Source organism: Halichoeres trimaculatus, unplaced genomic scaffold (assembly GCF_033239565.1).
Source record: "Halichoeres trimaculatus isolate MK-OKI-2021-1 unplaced genomic scaffold, fHalTri1.1 fHalTri1_scaffold_14, whole genome shotgun sequence".
NCBI classification, from domain to species: Eukaryota; Metazoa; Chordata; class Actinopteri; order Labriformes; family Labridae; genus Halichoeres; species Halichoeres trimaculatus.
This window is the reverse complement of record NW_027437192.1, coordinates 9,616,968-9,640,896: the sequence shown is the minus strand read 5'-3', so window position 1 is coordinate 9,640,896 and position 23,929 is coordinate 9,616,968. Positions and strand designations below refer to the sequence as shown.

The window sequence follows — 23,929 nt, the reverse complement described above, 5'->3', positions numbered from 1 at the left end:
TACCATTCAGCATTTGCTTTGAATCCCACAACCCCAGGCCCTCACAAAATGCTCAAAAATTATGGTGAAGAATTTTTTTTTCCATGAAAACCATTCGGCCCCATAACTTGTGGCTAATGAATGTTTTGAAAGGTAATTCTGTAATTATCCAATTTATTTAAAAAGGTGTTATATTTCCAGAGCTGCTAATAATGGTACACTAAGTTTGCCAACACAATGTTCCTCCACCCCAGTCAAGTTTCCAGCACACTAGAATCCATTCAGGGCGATGGAAAACAGCATTACCCAAGAAACCTTTTGAAAACCCCTAATCCCATCCTATAACAGGCTGCCCTTTGTGCACATAAACCCTACAACTCCACTGATCACAAGTACTGCAAACTAAATTCCTCTGGAATTTAGTTTGCACTGTGGCTAGATGGGGACTCCCATTAGAAGCTTAAAACTGAAGGAGGTGAGTAATATAGACTGTGGTAGGGAGGGAAGCAAGAAATCTTTTTCTTTCAGACTATGAGAAAACAGATATTCCCCAAGAAGTCACAACTCTTTTTTTCTTAGTTATTATTTAAAGAGTGCCAATGGAGAGAAAAAAAAACCCACAATCACTTGGATTGCTTTACTTTTCTCCAAATGCAAAATCCTTAAAAAAAATAAATAAATAAAATGCAAACCCAGTGATGGCTAACTAGCTATAAACTCAAGTTACTCTTGTTATTTGAAAGAGACAAAAATGTTAAGCTAGCTGGTTGAACTCTATGATAAGCTAACCAGTATTAGCCCAAGCTACTGTTGTAATTTTATACCCAGTAACAGCTCATCAGGTATAAACTCAAGTTTTTTTTGTTATTTGAAACCAAGTGACAAAAGTTTCTGGATAGCTGGTTAAATGCTATGCTATGCTAATCAGATATAAATTCAAGGTTTTTTTTCCTGTAATTTGAGACATAGTTGCAAATGTTTCAGGCTAGCTGTTTATTCCAAGCCCACACTTTGAATGTTCTTGTCAGGAATAAAGAAAGAAGTTTACAGTATTTTTCTTTGAGAGAGTAAGATCCAGTATTGATTGTAGATGTACACTCTGCTCTTCAGGTGACTTTTCAGTCAGACCAGGGAAAAGGATGTGTCAGTCGATAAGCTCCAAGTTTGTCAATTATGTGACTGTTTGTTTTGTCTTGACCAAACTGCACCTGAGGAGTGAGGGGAGGAGGCAGAATGTTAAAGTGAAAGTAAAAATAATTTGGATCATTGTTAATTTAAAGTGACTACATTTTGGTTTTTGTCCCTAAATTTTTCAGAACACCGTGCGCCCTATCCCCATTCCAAATGCACAGGCTTCCTTTGCCTCCTCCTTCCCTGCCTCCCTGGAGAGCTTAACCCTGCTCCCGGTGTCCCAGATTACGCAGCCAATTAGGACAAAGGCAAAGTCCCTTCTGCCACCGAGCCTGGATGGAAAGCTGTGAGTGTGTGTGTGAGTGTTTTGAATGTGGCACCAGTTGTTGTAAGCCTGTCATGAGGTAACACAAGGACACAAAATGACTAAGTAGAAGCCTTCAAAAATCTGAATGGAAAAAAAAAGACAGGTGTGGAAAAACTGGTCAAAGATCATATGAATAGGTTTTCACATATTTGAATAATGCATGAAACATGCTGAACTTCCTTGATATGTGAATTGCATAGACTGTGCAGACAGAGCAGTAATGTCATGGGTTTTATTATTCAACAGCACCACCAGCTGGAAATAATACAACACTGATTTAAAATTCAGCTAAAAATTCAAAATAACATTGATGGTGTGATGAAAGTCAGGGTGCTTTTTTGAAATAAGAAACACAGAATGAAAAATCAGGTGCTACCTGAGCCTTTCTGACTTGGTTGGTTGGTTGAGCTGGGGAATTCATTTGCACACACAATGTTTGCTGTATGCAAATGAAACAACACATGATGCAAGTCATTCAGTGTCCGAGGTCACAGCCTCTGTGTGAGAACCAGAGTTTCACGTGTTCAAATTGATGGTGAAGCCGTGTCTGGTAATGTTGGTTGACTTGGGTCTTATTTGGGGCCACGTGCTACCCTCTAAAACAAAAAGCAGGATGATCCTCACTGTTTTAAAAATCACGCCTCAGTTCTTGGTCTTCTTCTTCATCACTGTCGTTTTGCTGTTCTCCAAGGGGTATCAGGGTGCTGCGGCTGAAGTGACTCAAAGGCTTCCCAAGAATCCCAAAGCTGGTTGATAAATGAATCCAGAGAGAAAAATGGGGAAAGATTAGTTATCTTTCAAGAGCAAGAGTCACCTGTTCTACTGGCAGCAAAGAACATGAAAAGTACACAGGGTCTTAAAGTAATTTAATAGTAATGGTTTATCCATTCTGCCCTTTCAGCGCTTCAAATCTCTCTTAATACGGCAGTTTCCATTTTAATGATATAGGAATAATATAATTTATAATAATATAATTTCAGTGTAGGAATTACGTAAACAACACACTATTAAAATAATTTAACTACAGGTTTCATGGCCAAAGCCCCAAGAAGACATGCTCCCATACTTTTCAAAAACTTAAAAAAGTATTTTTCAAATGAACTGAAAATCCTAAAATCCTAAAATTGTAATTATATTTCATAAATCAAATTCACTAGTATAATATGAAAAACACATTTTGAATTATTTGAAAAAGTAATTCAAATTATCTGCTGCAGCAATTATTGCAATAAAATACATACATTTTAAAAAATATCTTTGAAATTTATTAAATTTCGTAAAGGCCAATTGCCAAGTGGTTTTTATTAACTAAAGAAAAAAAGAAAATTAAATATTTTTTCAATTTAATGTAATTATAAAAAGCTATAACAACATGAAACTCGAACAAATGGATTTTAAACTTAATTACAATTTCACTTTAAATATATATGTTTTTAAGTGTATTGAAAAACAATTATACATTTTTTTTGCCATGTCTTCTGTCCGATCATAGCACTCTCAAAATCCTATTATTATTACATAAAATGGACTTCAAATTTGGAGATACAGTACCAACTTTTTTGTCCCCATGATTATAAAAATGAAACCATTGTACTCTCTGGTACAAGTTTGGTATTGAACGACTGCGAGGAAGAAAGCTGAAATTTCAAGAAAATACCTGGCAACTTCTTGTTATCACAAGAACATAGAGTAAATAAAAACAAGGGACACCACTTAGAGCTTGGTTTTGAGAGCCCTGAACATAAAACACAAAAATACAACACACAATAATGCATGTAAAACCTAATGTGTGACATCTTTTGTGAACCTTTACCTCACCTGACATCAGCCAGCTGCTGGTCGAGCTCCTCTGTCAGGGACGTGGTGTCACAGTGCTCGACTGGCAGTGGGCTCTGCCTCCTGGCTCGTCTGCTGTGGAACAGATGGAGGGAAAGTTCTTTGGGCGAGGGCAGCAGGGACACCAAGAGTGGGGATCGCTGATTAGCAATAGAGTTGAGGGATGGGAGCTTCTGGAAAGATCTGGGGAAAGAGACACATGGTGAACAGAAAAATAAAAATTCAGGAACTTATTTAGTCTTAACTTAAAGTCTGTGGTAGTGGTGCACTTCATTCTAGTAGCAAAATGAGTATTATAATAACAGCCTTTTGAAAAATGTTTTATTCAAAGAGCCTGATAATTTTTTAATCACATACTCACAAAAAGTAATGGAATTTAGAAATTTTACAGTTGAAAAGAACTGTGTTTAATTTTTTTTTTTTTTTTTGCTTGACAAATAGATGAACACAATAGCTGTTGCACTTTCCCTGGACATCTGTTGCATCATTTATTTAAACAAACCACTCTACATCAGTCTATTCCACCCCAGACAGCAGCTGTATAAGCATCAGACATTCCTCTCATGTTCCATTTTGTCATACATACCTATAGTATTCATGGAGGAAACTTAAACAAATATCCAGAACTAATTAATCAGGAAAACAGCTATGGTAGCCAAGTTGTCAAGATCCAGGTTCCTATCCAGAACTAATACAAAAAACATTGTAGTCTCAAAATCACAATCTTTTCTATGTCTGTGAGGCAGCTGGAAGCGTTCCTGAAGCTCATCCAAATCATGTCAAGTATATCCACCCTCAGGAGCAGAGCAAAGCTTCAGGCCCAGCTCCGGATTGTTTGGTCTCAAACCTGACAGCAGGAAAGAGCGCCGGGCCTCTGACAGCTTACACACCTGCCAATCTGGTGTCAGACACAGCAGAGCAACAGAAAACAGGCTGTCAGACACTCCCTCTTGCTGGATTGAGCTACAAATCTGTCTGCATCAATCATATTTCAGTTTTAGGTCTGACATGATATCCATCACGCACTGACAGCTTTACTGCTGAAAGTATTCAGCTGTTTACTGACAAGTATTCCAAATCTGAGTTTGAGTAGCTAAACACATGAATGAGAATATATTCTACTGGTTAGAGAAGTTCATGTACAAACAAACATATGATCACACACTGTTTTTATACCAGAACCACTACTAGGAGTAGTAAACCTACAGATTCTGATCCCGAGTACCATACTGTACAGTATGACGCAATGTGATACGACGAACACAATCCAATACATTACAATACTTTACATTACGATGATACAATGTGATGGTACTAGGGATGTGTACCTTTCACATCTGATGTGTTCACTGATGCCTGGTACCTGGTAATCAGTAAATCATTTTTGGTACTTTTTTGTGTTTTTATGTGGAAATAAACATTAATTTATTCAATAATTAAATCTCATAGTTTTTCAGTTGAACACAGTACGGATGCACCCAGTACTACATAAGGAATTGGTCGGTACCGATAAAAGTACCTAATTTGGTACCCACCCCTAGAAACAAACAATGTGGTGCTATTCGATATGGTGTACGTGACAATACTTTATGATTTGATACATATGTTAAAGAACACAATGCTATGCTGCAACTGGCACAATTCAATGCAACACAAAGCAATACACTGTGGGTGCGTCTCAATGCGTTAACTTCGTGCCTCCTCCATACTATCTCCTCCGTGGCTCCGAAAGTACTTTCCCAGTCACCATTTTAAAGACTGTCCCAAAGCGATAATTGCGCTCGGAGGAGAGAGGAGAGAGGATGGAGGAGACTGATTGGAGGAGCTATGATCGAGGAAACACAAGAGCTGTCTTTGCTGAGGTCTTTTCACCGTCAGACACACCCCCATATGGAATATCACTCTCTGATTGGATGGTGCAGAGGCTCAGACTTCTCTACATGAAACTTCACAAACAACAGAGTTTGAGAGAAAAGACGAGCTGGAACCAGGCACTGAGGATCGTTCAGAAACTGATCATAAATCTGGTAATAAAGTGTTTGTTGTGAGTTTAAAGCACAAAATACTGAACACAACCATCATCAAATCAATATAATGGAGGATTAATACTGAAACCTAATAACTAATATCTTCCTGAAACAAAATAAGCTAAGTTGCGTTAATAAGTTTCAGAGTTCACGATCAGATGCGCTCTAGAAAAGGGCTGAATAATTCACAAATAATCTAAAGATTACGCATTTTACCTGTAAAGTGATCCGCGAGCTTCTAAACAGCACACAGAACAAACAGAGAGCAGGTTTTCTTCATGGTAACGTGTTTGTTTAACAGGTTAAAGGAACAGACAAACCTCTGTAACTGTTTATGTTTTATGAGTTATTACAGCTCACATGTGCAGACACTCAAACAGCTGTTATAGCTGACTGACAGATGATCCAGAGGTGATCAGCTGATGCCGTCATCAATAAAACACGTCGCTTCATGTGACGCTCCAAAGGAGAGGATGTCCCATTACTCTAAAAAGGAATCTCCTCCATCCTCTCTCCTCTCTTCATTTCCTCGTGTCTCTCCCATGCAACTCTGGTGGGAGGGACTAAGACGCAAGTGAACGACGCCTGTGGAGGAAGGAAAGATGGAACTTTGGAGCTTTGAGACGCACCCTGTGCTAGGCTGTGCTATGCTACACTATGCAAAGTTACACTACAATACGATACAAAAAAATATAAAAATATCAGGCCTTACAAAATGATATGACACAACAAAGCAGTATGTGAAAAGAAGTCTTACGACATGACACGTCACGGTACAGTAAGGTGCAACATGATTGGATGGGATATGATGCAAACTTTGCGCTATGCTTTGCTTTAATACAATATAATGTGATGTGTTGTGCTTGAAACAGTATGTAGTAAAAAAGTGCACTATGCTATGATATGATATAATCAGATAAGGCACAACAGAACTTGTAAGGACATGTTATGATAATATAAATCATCATAGCATAAATACATAAAAAAAACACTTAAACAACGATCCACATTTAAACAAGCGCCTCTCACTGAACAACAAATAACACCTAACATAAATAAGTAAGCCATTTCACGACCCCTTTTTTTGTAAAAAGAAGATAGATACTCATATTGATCTACTATGGATCTTCTTAAAGAGAAAAATAGATGAGTGAAAGTGAAGGTACCACATGCCACATCAACCCAACCCTTTACCTCTTTTCAACCTGCCGCTGCTGGAATGAGCAATTAGATCCTGTCTCTTCGGGGTCAGTTTCTCCCGTCTTCACTGAACCATCACCAACAGCAGAGGTCGTTTCTGGGTCCCCATCTGCCCTGCTCCTCACTGCTGTGTTAAAGGTGTCGGAGTAGAAGAGACGCCCCACCTCTTCTTGAATGTCCTTCATGTCCTTTCTGCCAAATGTCACCCAGGCCACAAAACAGAAGAAGCTGTACAAGCACTGGAAACAGAGTTGGGATAGTCACCTTGGATTTTTCAACAAAACCTGTAATGTTATGTTATTTCATGAAACTGATCTCTGTTGGTTGATGCATTCTTAAACGATTCAAACTTTTTTCCTTGGGACTTAAACCACAGGAAGCAAACTAATCTTCTGTACTTTTAAAAGGTCACAGCCGCTATTCCTGTCCAAAATAAAGGTCACATCCAGAGTAAATGCTGTTAGAGTAATTTTTCTCTCAATGTTCACCCACCTGCCTAAATACTGTAAGGAGCCTGTCAAAGCAAAGCACCTGCACTGAGTCAACATCTTCTAGCAATAACTAATTCAGCGAGGCCACCGGGCAGAACCAGCACTCAATGTCGATCTGTTCTGCTCACTGCCGTCTGTGTTCACAGATGGTGAAGTGGCCTCGACTTTGACCAGCTGAAGGAAGAACTTTTTTCTGTGCAGATGACGAAATACATTCTTGAATGTTTTGCAAGGATACAAAATTTTGGGTTATTAGCTAGTCAAATTAATCAAGAGATGAGGTAAAAATGATGGCAGAAAAAAGGATAATAAAGAAGCTCCTTCAATTAAAAATAATAACATTTAGATTGGGTAGTTAGGTTAAAACTTTGCCATGGATCTTGTACACCATCGATTGACAATGTGTCATCTTCCCAAAAGTGAAACCAAAATATTAAAAGCTCCTCCTCTACTAACTGGCTGCAGCATGGATCAAAAAGCCTTTCTTTCCTTTCCATGTAAACAGATGGGACATGGGTCCAACTTTAAAATCAAAATACACATCAAACATTCTTCTCTGAAATTTGTTTTTGACTTTGTGCAAACTTGCTTTTATGCTAATTGATGTCATTCATTTTTTTTGTAGAATTTACTTCTAATTAGAAATTTGATTAAAAAAAATATATGAATAACACCTGTATTCTCAGTTCTGTTGACAATGCAGTTTCTGCCTTGTGACATATTTTGGCATCACTTTTGTATAACAGCAAGAAATTGATGCATGTCATCCATCATTATGTACTTTCAGCATCCATTTCTTTATGAGAGTAATTTCAGTTAAGTTTAAAGTCTAGGTAGCGTAAAATCGTCTGTTTTGATTGATCAAGACTTTAAGCAAATGCAAGTGCAAATGTGATGCCTAATCCAAAATGCACTTACAGCATGTAGAAGCCACTCTGTGCTGTTTGAAGACATCCGGCTCCTGGAAAAACACATCAGGTTCACTTTTATTCAAGGCTGACATGATAAATTCATCACTAGATCTCACATTTTAGGTCAGAATCAGGAAGCTGTTTCCTAGCAAATAGCTCCTGTATATTTCAGCAGTGTACCTTTATTGGGAGCAAAGCTTTTTCCAGGAGAAACCTGAGACTATTAGACGCTTCCATGCAGATTTTACACTGAGTCGGCGTGACAGCTGAGTGTCGCTGATGGTTTTTATGTCCCTTGGGAAGACATTAAATGCTGCTGCTGCTGCTGCTACCAGGAGGTATCTTAAATTCAAGGAACATTTTTTTTCTGTCTACCACCTGCTCAAAACTGAACATATACTCACTTGCAATAGGATGAGCGTTGATGCTGTTCTATTTCCAGGTCCATGATAAGGCTGAAGTAGTTCACAGCCAGTTTCTTTTGAGAAATCTCTTTTTTGGCCAAAGCTTTAGCCATCATTTGGCGCTCTGTGATGATGTCACTGGAAGGATTGTGAGCAAAGGAGTGAAGAGAAGGAGGGCTGAAAAATAGATAATAACAATCCTACCCACTTTCTTTCATTCTTATCACACTTACAGCATTTGAGATGTGGATTTATTCTCTAGATATTTTTGATCAAAGAAACAAGACAGGTACAGGAGAAGGCAAGTAAGGACACCATCGAGCTCTTTGCCCCTGGAAATAACAAACAATTGTTATCAGTGTGTGAATTTTACACTATCTGTGTACAAGAATTTACACTATTCATGTAGTGAAGAGTTTTTTCGTTCTATCTCTTACTTCAATAGAGCCAGGAAGCTGAAAGGAATCGGAAGCAAATAATTCTCTTGCAGCAAATGAACGGCCACTTCTGTAACACAAAGAGCTTTGTCAGAATGTGGTTAGACCCTTCGATATTGTTAGGATACAACCTCTGAAGTAAACATCCTATAATTGTCTTATGAATTCAACCATATCTTGACACTTGCGTTTCACATCATCAAGGGTAACTTGGGTCCCTTCCCTCTTCATCACTGAGGATCTGTAAGCACTCAGATGGGCAGGGCTCAGGCTCTTCCTGGTACTTTGGCGCCCTCTGTGGTTCAATGCACAGACGCCAGCCAACCTGTGGGAACAGCAACATGTGCAGGTGAGTCTCAAATGTTTGTGTCAAAACTTTCAAAAGCAGTTTAGTTTCAAAACAGTTAGGTGGTATGAAAGCAAAATTTGAGTCGATTAAACACAAACACAGATTAAAAAAGTAGGTGGATAAAACATAAAGACTTCTTCAAGCTGGATATAGACTGACTCTGGCCTGGGGTCAGCTGTGGTTCATAGCTTTACTTACCACTCTGCTCGCACCCGAAGCTCTCTAAAAGTATCATTTCTTTGCTTCCTTTCTCTTGTAACTCCTTTTTCTGCTGGGCTAGAACTGGGAAACAGGTAAAATTATTAATAGATATAATATGAACAGCTTCAAAGGGCTGTCAGCAGATGTGGTATGCTAGTACAGGCCCCGCATCTCTCTTTACCTGACAAACTCCAATGTTTCAGCTTCATTATTCCACAACCAACGACCTGGAGGAGGCACATTTACCTGCAAGGTATTCAACTCACGTCACATGGCGTTTAACATGTTTAAGTCGTTTACCATGGCTCGTATTTTGGACGGTTAATAAGTTTTAAACTGCGCATAAACACAAAAGTAGCGTCGAAGTATTTTATTGTCACACAACATATCTTTTTAAATTCGTCTGCCTTAATGTGTCAACTTACGTTTATTTTTTCTTCGTTATATTTCCGCATTTCTTTGGAATTAAGGCAAACACCGTAAGCGTGTGCTCAATACTCAGCCCAGCCAATGTTAGACAGTATCCAGGCAACAGCCAATGGCACATCTTCACGTGCCGCCTTCAAATACTAACGGCTTTTTCAGCACCTGTCTGAGGACAGGTCAGTGCTAACCGCTCGAGCACAAGAATAGGCTCGTTTTAACAATGAGAGTTACATAGCAACGTTTTCCTCAACGTAAATGTCATGTTTCAGAAATCCAAACGGTTTATGAATCTCTCTCGCCGTTGAAGTGACTTCAGTGGTGTTTTCCTCCCAAATCCGAAATGGCAGTTAGTTTCAAGCTACAGGCTTATCGAGTACTTTTTGTTTACGTACATGCAAATGATTGTCTATAAATTGTAGTCTCTCTGTTTTATAGTGATTACAAGGTGTCAGTCATTTTCTCAAGATCCCAACTCAAATTTCTTGTTCTCTTTAGAAATTGTCTGAAGATTTGATTTTCTTTCTCTCGATATAGTCGAGATTTTAAGTAAACCAAAACGATTAACAAAGAAAATGGGATCTCACCATGATTTTTAAGGGCTTCCGGTGTGTATTTCTGCAGTATGGAGTATTTTAGAGACTTGTAAATCATCATGAATTTTTTTTTATCTTTGAATGTGAAATATTGAAGCCGGCCTGTTTTTGAACCATAAAACAAAGTAAAATTTGTGTATTTTCAGTCAGATTGGTAGGGTATCTTGGATGAACCCTGAAACTCAGTTAAAATTGAAGGGCCAGAAAAGCCTGTGCAAAAATTCCAGACATCCTAACAACACTTTTCCTTCCATCTATTTTGCCTTAAACATCATACTTCCTGTGCTTATATTATGTGGTTTTTCAGGAGGTTAAATCATTCATTTTCTTTTTTTTACCAGTAACAAACAAAATCCACCCATGGTACAAATTAAGACACTGACACTTCATTAAAATCTATTTTTTATTTTTTATTTTTCAGGAATTCAAACTTTGTTACAGTTGTCAAAGGCTGTATAAAAATATCAAGCTTCAAATGGTTTATTAGAAATTCTCTTGATTTATTTAACATGCAGCTTCATTTACTTACAAAATGTTAAAATCAAAGAGGCTTAAGCATTAAAAAAAATCAACCAGGACCTGTGTTTGCAATGATGGTCTGTGACCTTTCATGTTTACTTCTAGTTGTTTTTTAGAGTGAGGAGGTGCACATGTTCAGTCAGATAATCCAGCCCCCAGCCTCGGTGTCTTTCAGTGAAGGCATCTGCCGACTCCAGGAATTCGATATTGCAGCTGTTCCCTAAGGAGGAAAAACACACCATTTAAACATGCAATTTGATCTCATCATCCAATACATTTCTCCTGTCTCTAGGATTAAGTTCTTATAACATTTAAGCATTGTGCATCGTGTAGTCAATTCAAAGATACATGTTTTATAATGTGCAAGCACTCACCAAACAGGCTTTGCACTTGCTCATCAGGAACAAGAAATGGAGGACCTAAAGGAAAGATAACAAAAAAGCTTTCTTATCCCTCTATGGTACGTATAGTGATGGCAGTTAGAAAAAAATGTTTTGAGTGTTTTTTGTCTTAAAATAGACAAAATTAACATAATCTAAAGAATATATTTATTTATATTTCAACCCATTTTTTTCAAAAACACATTGATAACACTTGATGGCCTCAACAGTTTACAATGCATGCCATAAAAAGTGTAAAAACTTTTTAAAAATAACTTTTTATTAGAGTTCATGTCTGAACGTTCCCTGCAGGCAACACTGTATCATTGAGGAACACCCTATTGGAATGAGTGGGTCAAGGAGTCTAAACATGTTTTATCCAACTTTACATGAACCATTTCACAAAAGAATTCACTTCTATCGCTTTCAGGAGACAGACTTTTCAATGTGGGAAAAATGTGATCTATCTTGTTCTAATACTACTGGTTTTTCAGTTTACCTGCATATAATTCAGGATTGTACAATAACGTGTCCAGGAGGTATCTGCAGTCTTTGGCCATGAGGGAGGTTATGAGAGCGGCGTACCTGTAATGTTGAAGGAGATGATTTGGAGAGACAAGCTAGAGCAAGTGCACAGATTTATTCCTAAGGTATTAAATTCTAACAATCATTTTCAAAAAGGTTTCAATTTTAAATTTAAAAGAGCATCAATTCTCTGTTGAGGGATCAATCTCATCTTACTTTTCTCTATCTTGTGGGTTGATTGCCACCAGAGATCCTCTGTCCCAAATTGCCCCAAACTGGCCCCCAATGGCACTGTGAAATAGAAAAACAAAGCTTCTTTGAAATATTTGCCTGGGAAGAGATGGAAGGAATAAATAGAGACCAAATGAAAAACTGGATTTCAGACCTGGAGAAGTTAAACAGGTCACATTGATAAAGAGAGATATTTCTCTCCACACCCTGTAGAAAAAAAAACAAGCTCATCTCAGAGTGAACACGACATATGTATTTCCAACAAGTTCTGTCAGTGCTGTTGGGCCTGCCAGTGTCTGACTCTGCGGTGCCAAGACTACAAATGGTGTAACGGACTATAGGAACCTTGCCTGATGCATTTTAATAGTGGGAACTGAGGTCCAAATTTAGCTCTTGGGTAATAATTGTGCCCAAATGTAAAGCTCACCTTATACACTTTTGCTCCAGGTAGAGCAGGGACATCTTCTTCGCTGTAAGTCATATTGTTCTCTGTGAAGAACTCTTTTATACCCTTTTCAGATATCTCCACCCCCACCACTGAATGGCCCATGTCTGCAAGCCTGAGATCGACAAATGACAGATAAAAACAGCTATAAATAACAACACCAAATGTAACCTTTTTTATTTTTTGTCGCGTGATTTTCATACCACTTCATATCCACAGCTTTCCCACACAGTGGGAAGAAGAAGCGAACTCCTGTGCGCCCAGCCAGAACTTTTTCAATATGTGTCTCCAGCATCCTGTTTCACACAAACAAAGCAACAAAACGCGGACAGAATTTAAGCTGATTAGAGTTGAAAACCACTTGTTTTATGCAGATTTGCATTTTTTATGGGATCAGTTGAATGAAACTTGCCAAAATGTCAGAATTCCACAAAAACAAAAGTGGAGTATTTACTTATGAACTTGGAGCTGATGGAAACCAATCCTGCCCTCATGCCAGCGTTCCTCCCACTCTCCGATCGCCATGACCCGATCGGCTTGTGGTGCCAACATGCTGGTCATGTTTGTCTCACCCAAACTACAGTGACAGAAACAGAAAGACGGCAGAGGAGAGAAAACTGCATTCACATATGGATTAACACAAGGGTGTGTAATGTTTTCTCAACACAAATCAGTTAGGTAATCCTGCCAACAGTCATGCCTATTCTCTAAATGTACTATGAAGAGAGCTGCCAATAAGCTTGAAAAGCCAAAAGGAACAAAAGGAAGGGGTTTGGTAGATTATTAATGAGCCAGAGTCAGATGGAGTCAGAACTGAGGTCAAAGGTCATGTAGAGTAAAATCTGTAACATCCTCTTGCCCTGATCCTAAATTCAAAGGTGGAAAGGAGAACAACTGTGCTTTTTTAGTCTTGAATTATTTGACAGCTTCGCTTTTTAACATTGATCCATTTAACTTTTAGTCACGTGATTAACCTTAGGTGACGTAAGGGCTTTCGTGACATAACAAATCATTTCCAGAGTGAATACATGAGATCTTATCTCAGTGCCATGATGGGAAAAAAACTCAGTCAAATGTGTCAGATAATAATCACAGCCTATAAGTTTTTGCAAAGCTTTGTACTGCGTCGATTCCCGGGCTTACCTTGCAGCAGCCTGGCATAAAACCAACCACAGAACACTAAACAATAAATCTGAGTCCCGCATGTTTCTGAAGTCAAACGATCAGCGTACCTTTACCGACAGAAGACAGCTAATATTTGTTTAGCAGCACACAGACAGCAGCGTGATCAGGAGGATCTTCAATGGTACTGTTTGCTCGATCAATCTCAATGAGCCATCTGAATCTCCAGCCCGGAGTTTAGTCTGTCAGGAGAATGATTTCAACCACAAGCAGTTGATTCGCAGACAGCTGCAACGACAAATGCTTGCGGATGTTTTGCCTGTCAGGCCAAGCTCCGGGTTTGGTGATAATATTTTCACCAGTTCACTTCTGGTTTGGGCGGAGCCTAATGCTGCGTTCACAAACACAGAAAGTATAGGAAGTAATGGAATCAAATACAACAAACTCTCCAATTTGAAAGGGTTAGCCCTGAGCCTAGAAGTTAGTCAACATGAGCTTCATAAACAACCAACTCGTTAAAAATGCTAGAGAACCATCTTTGCAGTATATACCGTATTTTATTTGCTTTTTCTATTACTATTTATAGTCCCTGAAGGTGTATAATATATTTTTACAAGCAAAACATGAGGCAACTATGTTTACGACACCATTTAACAGCTTAATCCCATAGTAAAATTGCGTTTTGTTTATTTAACAGGCTTCTGTCAACACAATAACACACCATATCCTGTTCTGTTAAAAGAAAATTTATTCAAAAACCACAATTAGGTAGGCGTGCATTTCTGTGACACTGACTTTTTTGTTTATTTTTAACAGTAACAGAGGGACAAAGCTAACAAAAAAGGTTTGATTTGATTCATTTGTGTCACAAATGACAGCATGGCATTTGGTGGTCTAGTCTATCGGAGACAATCAGCCCTTTGTTTTGTCTTCTAGATCACCAGAAAATAATCCTGTTATAATCAATGTAATGATATAACTAGTTTTGTTATAGCAAGATACTAAGATAAATTTAGTTGTAGTAGAAATATAAACTTAGATCATTGTTATTAAAAATTAACGTAGCATTGTTATTAGAACAAAAGACCAACAGGAAATTAATCCTTATAATGGTAGGAACCGACAAGATGAAACAGAATGGATGTTGACTGATAAAACACCCCTGTTTAAATAATTAGCTCCTTCATTTTTTTTAGACATCTACATCATGGACTTCCTATTCTGGTCTTTTAACATCATCAGGTTTATCAAAAAGGCACAAAGTGATCTTTCTAAAAACAAACAAATAAATAACAACAACAACAGGAACTCAGTTTCTACAAAGCATACACTGTAATTTATCTTACCACAACATAATGAAAATAATCGCTTCACAAATGAGTGACTCTACTGCCACAGCTTCAGAACATTCACACACAAAAATAATAATAATTGAATGGAATATATGTTGGCTAAGGGCTTCCATACAGTTGTGAAATGAATATTCCAGTCATGAACTAAACTTGAATTTAAAACTCCAAATGCTTGTGAACCTGTATGAACTTCTGTTTCATTTAACTTAAGACCGGTTGTAAAGTATATCTCCTTCTTATAACAATGATTAAAATTCTTTACCATGCTTGAGGTCTAGTGGATCTAATAGAGCAACTCTGTCAGCTGAATCTCCTTCAAGAAGCTAGACAATAATAATCATATCCATCTTCATATTATATAATTCAAATCAATGTGCATTGTATATCTTATGACATCATTTATGCATTTTAATGCATTCATTTTCCTTCCTCTTGCCTGTGAAATGATGCAGAATCCACGCTGAGACTGTGACAGCTGTCACTAATCTTCCTCGGGGAGTCTCTGCACTGTTGCTCTGTGATTAGTCTCGCTTGCCCAGCCTGCCTCGGTTCAGTGCTGCGCTGGAGCCAGGAGGAGACGGAGCCAGGGAGAGATAAGATAATCTGCCAAAGCAAGACAATGTGGAAGCAAAAGGAAAGGGGGTGCTTTGACTGTGTTTGGACACAGGGCGGCGCCAGAGTCTCAGAAATACTGGTGGGAATATGGCAGCGAGGTGCTTTGTCTTTCTCAGCTCTGTTACCTGAGATATTATCACGTTATGGGCCATTACATGTGTCAAAATGAGATAGCCAGGTAAATTTTAGAAGATTCTTGCTACGTCAACAAATCCTTTTCTTAAGGCTATAAAAATAGGTACTGTAGCTCAAAAATATGATTCTGAAAATGTACAGGCCCACATGTTGAGTGGGCCTGTATGAAAAAGTTAAAATATTGGGTAAATAATGTTTTTTTTTTTTTTTTTTTTATTTATTTATTTTTTTCTAAATTATTATTATTATTATTATTTTAATCAAGATGTAATTGTATTTCAATCTAGTAATTAGGGTATTAAGCCCATTCATTGGACCACAAAGTCCAAGTCATTAAAAACTACTGAAACAACAAAATTCTACAATACTTTTTATTCTCATTTAACCACAAAACCATCATGCTAGCAGGGAACTTATTTACATTAAGTTTTTATAAAACATACTTGATGAATATCTGAAAAAATCGCTGTCTCTCTACACACACTGAATATGAACCTGTATTTGAAGGGGTCTTGAGAAATGTCACGCCCCTTCACGTCAGTTCAATGCCTGTGCGTAACACGGTGTTTCCAAAGCGCTCCAGTCGCGCGGGGTCGCATCCAGATGTGTGTGTTTGTCTTTACGGTGCGACGGAGACGTCGAGCAGCCTCTGAACCAATCAGCACTGCCCGGGGGCGGGTCGTATGTGTGTGGACTGTTGTGGATATGGAAAAATGGACAATTTAACACGCACATTCATCATTCATATCCCGATGGGGAGACCTGCTCCTCGCACGCGGAATTGAGTCGCAAATGCCCGGCCGTGGTGTGAAAAGGAAAACGACCAGAGAGCGGAGGAGCGCGGCTTGTTACCCGGTAAGGGCGAGCTGTGTGTCGGGGAGAAGTGTGAGCGCAGCGGGGATGGTGCTGGGTGATTCCTGCTGTCTGTGTTCATTGTAGGTGCATCTGAGTAATAGCGGATAAACGTGATGAGATTAAAGGTACATGTGTATTCCGAGTTTCCTTCATGAGGCTTTTATGGATCTATCTTCTGCTCTAGATCATTTGTAAACGCTCGTGTTCATGAAAATGCACAGCTTTATTGTCCCCTGACATGATGTGACGGCTCAGGTTGCGATTGTATCACTACGAATGCATTTCCACCTTAAGACAGCTCTAACTGCGATCAGCTCCTGCTGCATTGTTTCCTTTTCACTAACTGAAATCGCACATGTTGGATCCCTTACGAAATGAAAGCAAACAACAGTCTTTTGTTTTGCTGTTGTGATTTTAAAGCGATGAAATAATCCCAGAAGGTCACTGAAACCTAAACTGAGTGTAAGTGCAACAGGGGCACTTTAATTCACCGCTGGATTATCATGCCAGCCTTTAGCCTGTCTGACAGCCTGTGGCAGTAAATCTGGGTGGCTGTAGGAGCAGCAGGGAGTGATGATGTGATGGTCCACGAGAGAGGTGCATGCTGGATAATAAAAGAGCACGCGACACAGCTGCGAGAGAGCGATCTGGGAATTTAGGAAGGGGGTGGCGGGACGCTCCAGCTCGGATTATTTTTCCGGACGGTGCGTGTGTGTGCGCACCTTTGCAACTGAATCGGATCGTAAATTGAGAAGTTAGTGTTTTCGAGGCTCCACAGCTGACTGAGGTGTTGCAGGACGCTCAACAGTTCAGTCAGGGCGCTGCTGTGGCTGCTGAGTGGAGAGTGTGGATCACAGAACTGGATGAACCTGCCGCCACCTGCACCGGATCACAGTGTCACTTTGTGACAGGTAGGCTGAAAGAGCAGCGTGTTTTGACAGTAAATCCACCCTTCAGATCCTGTGTCACTGATGCATTGACAGACCTTGATAATTAAGCGTTTCTCTGCAGCTTCTGTAGATAATCTGCACTGTGTGGCTGCTTTAAAAGGCTGTATATCAGCCCTCTAAGTGTTGAGGAAACCTTCAGCTCACGTAGAAATCTTTTGGCAGATGATCTGCATCCCTCTCCAACAGCACAGATGGGCTGTAGGGTAGCACATTTCTCCATCACCATCCAAGAATATTAAATAATGTTCCTACGAGTTCAGCTGTCGGGCTGTTAGTGGGTGCAAAGTAGTGAAAGATAAGCGGAGAATCCCTTGGCAGGATGCAGAGTCTTATTGATAAAAATAGAGAAGAGAGGAAGTGGAAATATACAGAACATTTAGCAGTAGAGACTCAAAAGAAGCTTTAGAAACAGTTTCAAATTGATGATAGGTAATTTTTGAAGCTAAAAAAGTCTGGTTCAGACCTGAAAATGCAAAAAGTTGCTGCTTTTAAGGTAATAGGATGTCATTGGGTTGAATTTGAAAATAAAAATGTGCTGAAAAAGAGCAACACACATTTTATTTTACAATTTCAGTTCAAAAACAACAAAAAGAACTAGTTTAATAATCCATTCAACAACTGAGATCATTTGTTAAAGTAAAAATACAGTATTTCTCCAGAGGGAATTTCTATTTACATGAAAGCCTCTTCAAACACTTGTCCTACATTAAAAAGAAACAAACCACAGGGCTGTTTAACTTGATAAAGTCCACACTTTGTTCTCCTCGCCCGTCCCTCATGCATTCAAGATCCAGTGGCTAATAGCTCAGAAAGAGGCAGAAAATTACCTGCTTTCACATTCTGCTAAGTGCCCTGGTATTAATGAATCCCAAAGAAGCAAACAAGCCTGCCTGGGTTCATCTCAGCAATTAAATCCAAGTATGAAGTTATAGTTTTGATATGAAATGGAGACTTAAGCGATGCCAGGAAAAACACTGTCATTATCAGAGAAAAAGGGAGGAGAAAGAACTCTCTGGGGAAGGTGGATCCTCCGTTACAAGTTATGCCTGGATTTCATCTGAATTATGAAATGGCTTTATTGTAATGGCAGCCTTCATGTCTTAATGGGATTCTGCATGTATGATGCCTCTGTAGTAACATCCCTGGTGATCAAAAGAAGCACAAATCTTGTCTTGTTGGAAAATTGTCCAGTATGAGCATATTTTTTATTCAAGAGTCTTTGGGTGTTTCAGTCAAGAAGGTTTGCAGGCTTTGAAGGCTGTTAATCCCAGTGGGTGGGTCACTGTGCTTACTTATCATGCATCCTCATGTTGTTCTGTACAGTAATGATCTGACACGTTTGGCTTCATATGAACTTTTTTAAAGGAACTTTTTCCCAAAGTAAAAATACAAGCTCTCAGTAGGATAATATTTTGCCTCCATCCCAGTGCTTTTGCCAAAGCAGTTAGTTACAGAGTCTACTAAATATCCCTTATTAGCAACTGGAAACCAAACAGTGTTGCAACTTGTGATTTTTAAAAAAAAATTTGCAAGGTGGGTTAGTTTCTGTCAGGTACACCGGCTTCCTCCCACAGTCCAAAAACATGTTCATCAGGTTATAGTTGTTTATTTTACATTCCCTGTTGGGATGAGTGTACACGACAACAAAAGGTTGTCTGTCTCTGTGTATCAGCCCTGGGATTGACTGGCAACCAGTCCAGGGTTTACCCCGCCCTTGCTTTAAGACAGCTGGGATAGGCTCCGTCCACAACCCTGAACAGGATAAGCAGTAGAAGATGAATGAATACTGTATGAATTATAAATAATATGGGAGCTCCAATGACCTCCATATCTGACCACAGAACTTAATGGGCAACAAGAGCCAACACATCTATGAGGTTATCAGCTGGGCACCTCCTCCTCCTTTCGATGTTTCAACAAGTTTGGCCCACAAAACCTTTGGTAGGCCAAAAACAGTTTCCAGTACCACCTTCCTTCATTCTAGCTCCTACCATGGTCATACCCACATGAGAAGAGACAAGGAAAGAGTAGAAAGTAGGGATGCATGGATCCAACTTTTCTGGTTCCGATACAATACCTGGGCTCTGGTATCAACCTATATAGACCCTGATCCTGATCCAATACCAGTGTTAAATAATAACCTGCATGCCCTACTGTGGGATAAGACTGGTAATGTTTTGGGTAAAAGGCAAAAAAATTAGTATCTGGAACCACTGAAGTGATAATTCATTTAAACTATGGAATATTGAATGTTCACCATGAAAAAAATTATTCCCAATATACACAAGTTCTTTTTGAATACAAACTTTTATACCCTGTTGACTGGTAATGCAGCAAAAAACAAGCAAGTGCATCAGAGGCAACATTTCAAATCAAGTAGCAAAGAGCGCTGGTTAAAAAAACAAAAAGGCATAGAGCTGTTTGCTTGGATCGGATTCATGGATCTCTTCCCACCAATACCGATCCAGCTTTATGGGGCACTGATACACTTATAACCGATACCACCGATCAGTAATGGTGCATCCCTAGTAGAAAGATGTTAAAAAAAGGAAGGGCCGTGATGGGAAGCCTTTTGGAGCTCTCCCTCCTCCAGTCCTCCTATCAGAAAGAGGACACCCAGAACAGGTCTTCATTTTTTTTAAAATTCAAAGTCTTTTGGTTTTAAGTTTTTAGTTTGACGAAGGAAGTAACATGAAGATATCACTTTGAGGTGTAGGAGAAGGTGGCGTGTGTTCGCAACTTTCTGTGAAATAACAGACAAAGATATAAGTAGTGAAATGATGAATCAGTGAAGTAATAAACTGACCAGTTAGTCGATAGACCAGTTAATCTGTTAATCAGATAAATCGTAAAATCAATGAGTCTTGATTAAAAGCAAAAAACTAAAGTAGTTGGAGCTGTTTGAGAAGAAGAAAAGCCTTGGAATCAAAGAAATGTTTTGTTAATTAACATATATTTGTTAACTGATAATTCAGTCAATCACTGGATTCTTGATTGTTTGGATTATGGGCCATGGCCAAAAAACAAACTTAAGCTAGTTGCAGCTCGATTTAGAGGTAAGTTAAACTTTGGATTCAAAAAATGCTTTGACGAATCAAAATATTTTGGTGATTAAGCAGTGAATTCAATAAACTTTTCGTTTGACAATTAATTGACTAATTGATTAAGTGGTTAATTATAAAAGTGATGGGCCATCTTCAAAAAAACAAAAATGCAAGTTGTAGCTGTGTTCATAGGTAGGAAAAAGTTGGAGTTACAAAATCTTTGGGCAGTTATGATAATACAACTATCTTCATCTAAGGATGATGACCTGCTGGTTCTGGGCTTTTTAATCACAAGATTTGCTGCTATTAAGTTAAAATTGTAAAATTCATTAGTTTCATGTGATTAAGAAAAAGACTGAACTGGATGGCATTACCTTCTGCCCCATGAAATTGAGATTAGTAGTTTGAATGACCTTTTGACATTTTTAAGATAAAGCAATTAATCAGTTGATTTTAAAAATACTGAACAGATTGATGAGCAACAGAAGTTATCATTTGTTGTAGCTTCACTCAGGGAGGAAGCTGTAAGCTTTGAAGTCACCCGTCTTTTAAGCTATTTTCTGCCAAATCTACTGCTTTAATCTCACACATCAGGGACTCTTCTAATTGAACCCCGTTTGGAATGCGCCTCTTCTTCCTTATCCCAGGGTCAGATCGTATATCATCCCGGCGTTGTCAAGGTCAGCTTGTTTGCAGGCCGATCTGATCTGAGTCCAGTGATAGGAATGCCTGCAGGCTGGAGTAGCTGCAGATAAGATGAGCAGAGGGGAGGACGCACTGCGAGCAGCACCAGTTAATAAGGCAGATGGATTTCACTACATGCTTTCTCTGCTGCGTGTGTTGTCAGGTGCACAGGCGGACGCCCTGAGCGCAGCACGGTGCTCTCGCTGCATCAGTGTCCCCAGTCGGTTTTTCTCACTCTCTTCTGTTACCTGTGATCTTTGCGTTTACGTGTGATATAGCACATTTTCTGCGCCTTCTTTTTTCTTGTCCTGTAAACAGCTCTTTCAGATTAAGAGCACAAGCCTGAACCTCCTAATAACTGCTCCTACCCATCTTGTTCATTCTGTTAATTAGCCCTTGTGGCGTTGGAGTGCAGCATATTGTTGAGACATAATTAATCAAGCCAGCTTGTAATTACGCCGGGTTTTGGTATGCGAGCCCGGTTGGGAGGCTGGTTGCATTTGCGGGGAGTTCGGCTCGAGGTAAACATCTTATTAAGCATGTCAGAGTCCCTGTATGGTTTTATTAAGGAGCAGACAAAAGTCTTGTTCCGCATATTATGAAGAAAAAGAAAACAGAGCTTGATTATGTTTACGGCCATTTTGGTTCGGAGGTGGTCGAGTTAATGAAAAAGCACTTGTGTAGTTGTGTGTAGACAGCAGGAGAGATGGCTCTACTTCCCCATTAAAAGATATTTGTTTAGTGTGTGTGTGTGTGTGTTTATATACATACAGTGTGTGGGAGTGTAAAGAGTAGCTCCATGTTTAAGGGCAGTTGGTAGGTGAGGGCAGAAATAGAACATGGATCCCATCCCAGTTGTAAGCTCTTGATGCAGGTCTGTCAGGGGGGAAGGACCCTGTTTGTTTGTTTTCATTGCAGTTGTTTATTTTTTCCTCGTCTTTCTTTGGCAAGCCACAAACTGACTGATATAAGAACAGACAAACTCTCAGTGACTCCTGCTCAGGTTGGAAATAGATAACCTCCTCCGTTTCCATTCACGCCATTAAAAACTAGTGATGGGTACCAAATTTTGTACTTTTATAGGTACCCACCAAATTCTGTCAAAAGTACTGGGTACCAATTCACGTAAAATCAAAAGGTATCATGTTTAGGAATCTAAATGCATCCTTGTGACTGTGAGGGAGTGGAAGAGTAGGTGATTTTCCATGGTGGACATGAACACAGCATTGCAGGTTTATATACTGAAGAATAAATTTGTTCACCAGGCATCGGTAACGTATCGTTTCAAATGTTAAAGGTACTCATCCCTAGTAAAAACACAAATTTGCTGAATACATAAGTAGAGTGTTAGCGAGAACCACTGCTGAACGGATCAGTATTACCAAGGTATATGGGCTAAAGCATTGGTTCCAAATCTGTGGGTCTGAGGCCTCCTACAGGTCAAAAAGACCCATTTAGCGGTTACATACAGACAGAAAATATTTGGTTTATTTATCTTCAACATTTTTTTTCTGGAAAGATATAAACACCCAACATCAGAATTCAACTTCTTGGACTTTTCCTCAGTTTACACTGTTAAAACTTCAATTCAAATCAACTTATTTGGGCCTTTTAGAGTTTAACAGCAGTCTGCACAAATGATACCATGATACTACCCTCAATAGTTTTAAAAAGTAAGATTTCATTTAACTGGCCACCTGACCTCCAAATAATGACATAAAGCAAAAAATGCTGCAAAATTTTGCAAGTCTCAATCTCAATCTTAAGTCCCTAGTCTGAGACAAGTGTGAACCCCCATCACGGTTCCCTTTTCTGCATTGAAAGAATGCAAACGTACTAACAACTTTACTAAAAAATTCACCCAATGTGTCGAAAGTGATACAAAAATTGTACACAAAGTGATAAAGCTGTATCTTTTTTCTTGTGTATTTTGTCAAAAGGGTTAATAAAAATCTCAGTTCCAAAAATTGTGAATTTTCTGCCAATTTTTTGATGGGTCAGGCTTTTGCAGTTTGAGACATCCTCACATGTCAGACCTCTGGAAAACCTTTGTCATGTCAGACTGAGGACTGTATTGCCTCTGTCTAAACTAATGCAGTAGTTATTAAGCAGTAGTCTGTTCAAACTTGTCTATCAGTAAAACGAAGAGTGAGGTTACGTTAGCTCTGCTTGGTGAGGTTGGCGTTGGTAGATGAGCACTAGTAGAGCATAACCCAGATTCACTAACATTTCACTCTACACTTAGGGCGCCAGGCTTTGAGTGGCCCTAAATATAGCTGACTACTAAACTACACTATGAACTGAGTGTACAAAGTTTGCTTGTTGTCATGTTTTAACCAATAGCCCAACCTAACTATAAATACATACATTCCCCTGTCTCTTTTTCATCTGCAAAAAAAAATGTCCTAACAAAGAAATGTGCGATCTTAACTCCATTCATCTGCTTCCAAATACCTGTCTTGGGAAGAATCAGATATTTCATCACATCCAACTTTTCATAACTTGTCTTTCCAAATCAACCAGAGTTGAAACTTTTCCCCTAGAAAATTAACCCAGCAAACTTTTAAAGTGGCCTCTATTTGGTGAAATATGCAGCTGGTATTGAGGCTGACAAGAGAAAAATATTTGGAAACAATAGCAGAGACATTACAGTGCAGCTATCCTCTCCTCCCCGGTCATGCTGTCATATCTGTCAGACCCGTAATGACAGAGTCCATGGT

At 39.0% G+C, this 23,929-nt stretch overlaps 3 protein-coding genes across 8 annotated transcripts in view; 1 reads left to right on the top strand and 2 right to left on the bottom strand.

Moving 5' to 3' along the window:
* Positions 1–1,706: 1,706 nt before the first annotated feature.
* ppp1r36 (protein phosphatase 1 regulatory subunit 36) lies at positions 1,707–9,857 on the bottom strand. Of its 2 annotated transcripts, XM_074686653.1 has the most exons (11): positions 9,759–9,857; positions 9,515–9,579; positions 9,331–9,414; positions 8,972–9,108; positions 8,784–8,853; positions 8,580–8,678; positions 8,347–8,484; positions 7,950–7,992; positions 6,535–6,779; positions 3,296–3,496; positions 1,707–2,223 (listed from the first exon to the last, which is right to left on the bottom strand). In XM_074686653.1, the coding sequence occupies exons 1-11, from the start codon at positions 9,786–9,788 to the stop codon at positions 2,106–2,108; spliced, it is 1,230 nt and encodes a 409-aa protein (XP_074542754.1). In that variant the 5' UTR covers positions 9,789–9,857; the 3' UTR covers positions 1,707–2,105. The 2 variants fall into 2 exon arrangements, with proteins under 2 accessions (XP_074542754.1, XP_074542755.1); XM_074686654.1 differs by lacking the exon at positions 7,950–7,992 and having other exon boundaries at positions 6,535–6,732.
* The window catches only part of ext1c (exostoses (multiple) 1c), a 127,224-nt gene continuing 112,347 nt past the window's right edge, over positions 9,053–23,929 (top strand). Inside the window, exon 1 of one of the 3 annotated variants that reach the window (XM_074686650.1) lies at positions 9,053–9,132. The gene's annotated coding sequence lies outside the window, so the exon portion shown is untranslated. Of the gene's footprint in view, positions 9,133–16,274; positions 16,532–17,162; positions 17,443–23,929 lie in introns of those variants that run through there. The other 2 variants (XM_074686649.1, XM_074686652.1) reach the window with 2 other exon arrangements.
* On the bottom strand, positions 10,742–15,464 carry LOC141803127 (putative thiopurine S-methyltransferase). Of its 3 annotated transcripts, none has more exons than XM_074687035.1 (9): positions 15,363–15,464; positions 12,907–13,029; positions 12,656–12,748; positions 12,435–12,567; positions 12,162–12,214; positions 11,993–12,067; positions 11,751–11,836; positions 11,246–11,290; positions 10,742–11,091 (listed from the first exon to the last, which is right to left on the bottom strand). In XM_074687035.1, the coding sequence occupies exons 2-9, from the start codon at positions 13,011–13,013 to the stop codon at positions 10,973–10,975; spliced, it is 711 nt and encodes a 236-aa protein (XP_074543136.1). In that variant the 5' UTR covers positions 13,014–13,029; positions 15,363–15,464; the 3' UTR covers positions 10,742–10,972. The 3 variants fall into 3 exon arrangements, with proteins under 3 accessions (XP_074543136.1, XP_074543134.1, XP_074543135.1); XM_074687033.1 differs by lacking the exon at positions 15,363–15,464 and adding an exon at positions 13,596–13,898; XM_074687034.1 differs by lacking the exon at positions 15,363–15,464 and adding an exon at positions 13,685–13,896.

Excerpts from the sequence above, each read along its gene's own strand:
- ppp1r36 (XM_074686653.1), bottom strand. The coding sequence starts at position 9,788 with ATGCGGAAATATAACGAAGAAAAAATAAAC. Across the intron at positions 9,415-9,514 it reads GAAACATTGGAGTTTGTCAG|TTCTAGCCCAGCAGAAAAAG; the intron begins GTAAAGAGAGAT and ends CCTGTTTCCCAG. Across the intron at positions 8,854-8,971 it reads TACCCTTGATGATGTGAAAC|AAGTGGCCGTTCATTTGCTG; the intron begins GCAAGTGTCAAG and ends TTTGTGTTACAG.
- LOC141803127 (XM_074687033.1), bottom strand. The coding sequence starts at position 13,657 with ATGCGGGACTCAGATTTATTGTTTAGTGTTCTGTGGTTGGTTTTATGC. Across the intron at positions 12,215-12,434 it reads CTGGAGCAAAAGTGTATAAG|GGTGTGGAGAGAAATATCTC; the intron begins GTGAGCTTTACA and ends TTTTTTCTACAG. Across the intron at positions 12,068-12,161 it reads GACCTGTTTAACTTCTCCAG|TGCCATTGGGGGCCAGTTTG; the intron begins GTCTGAAATCCA and ends TCTATTTCACAG.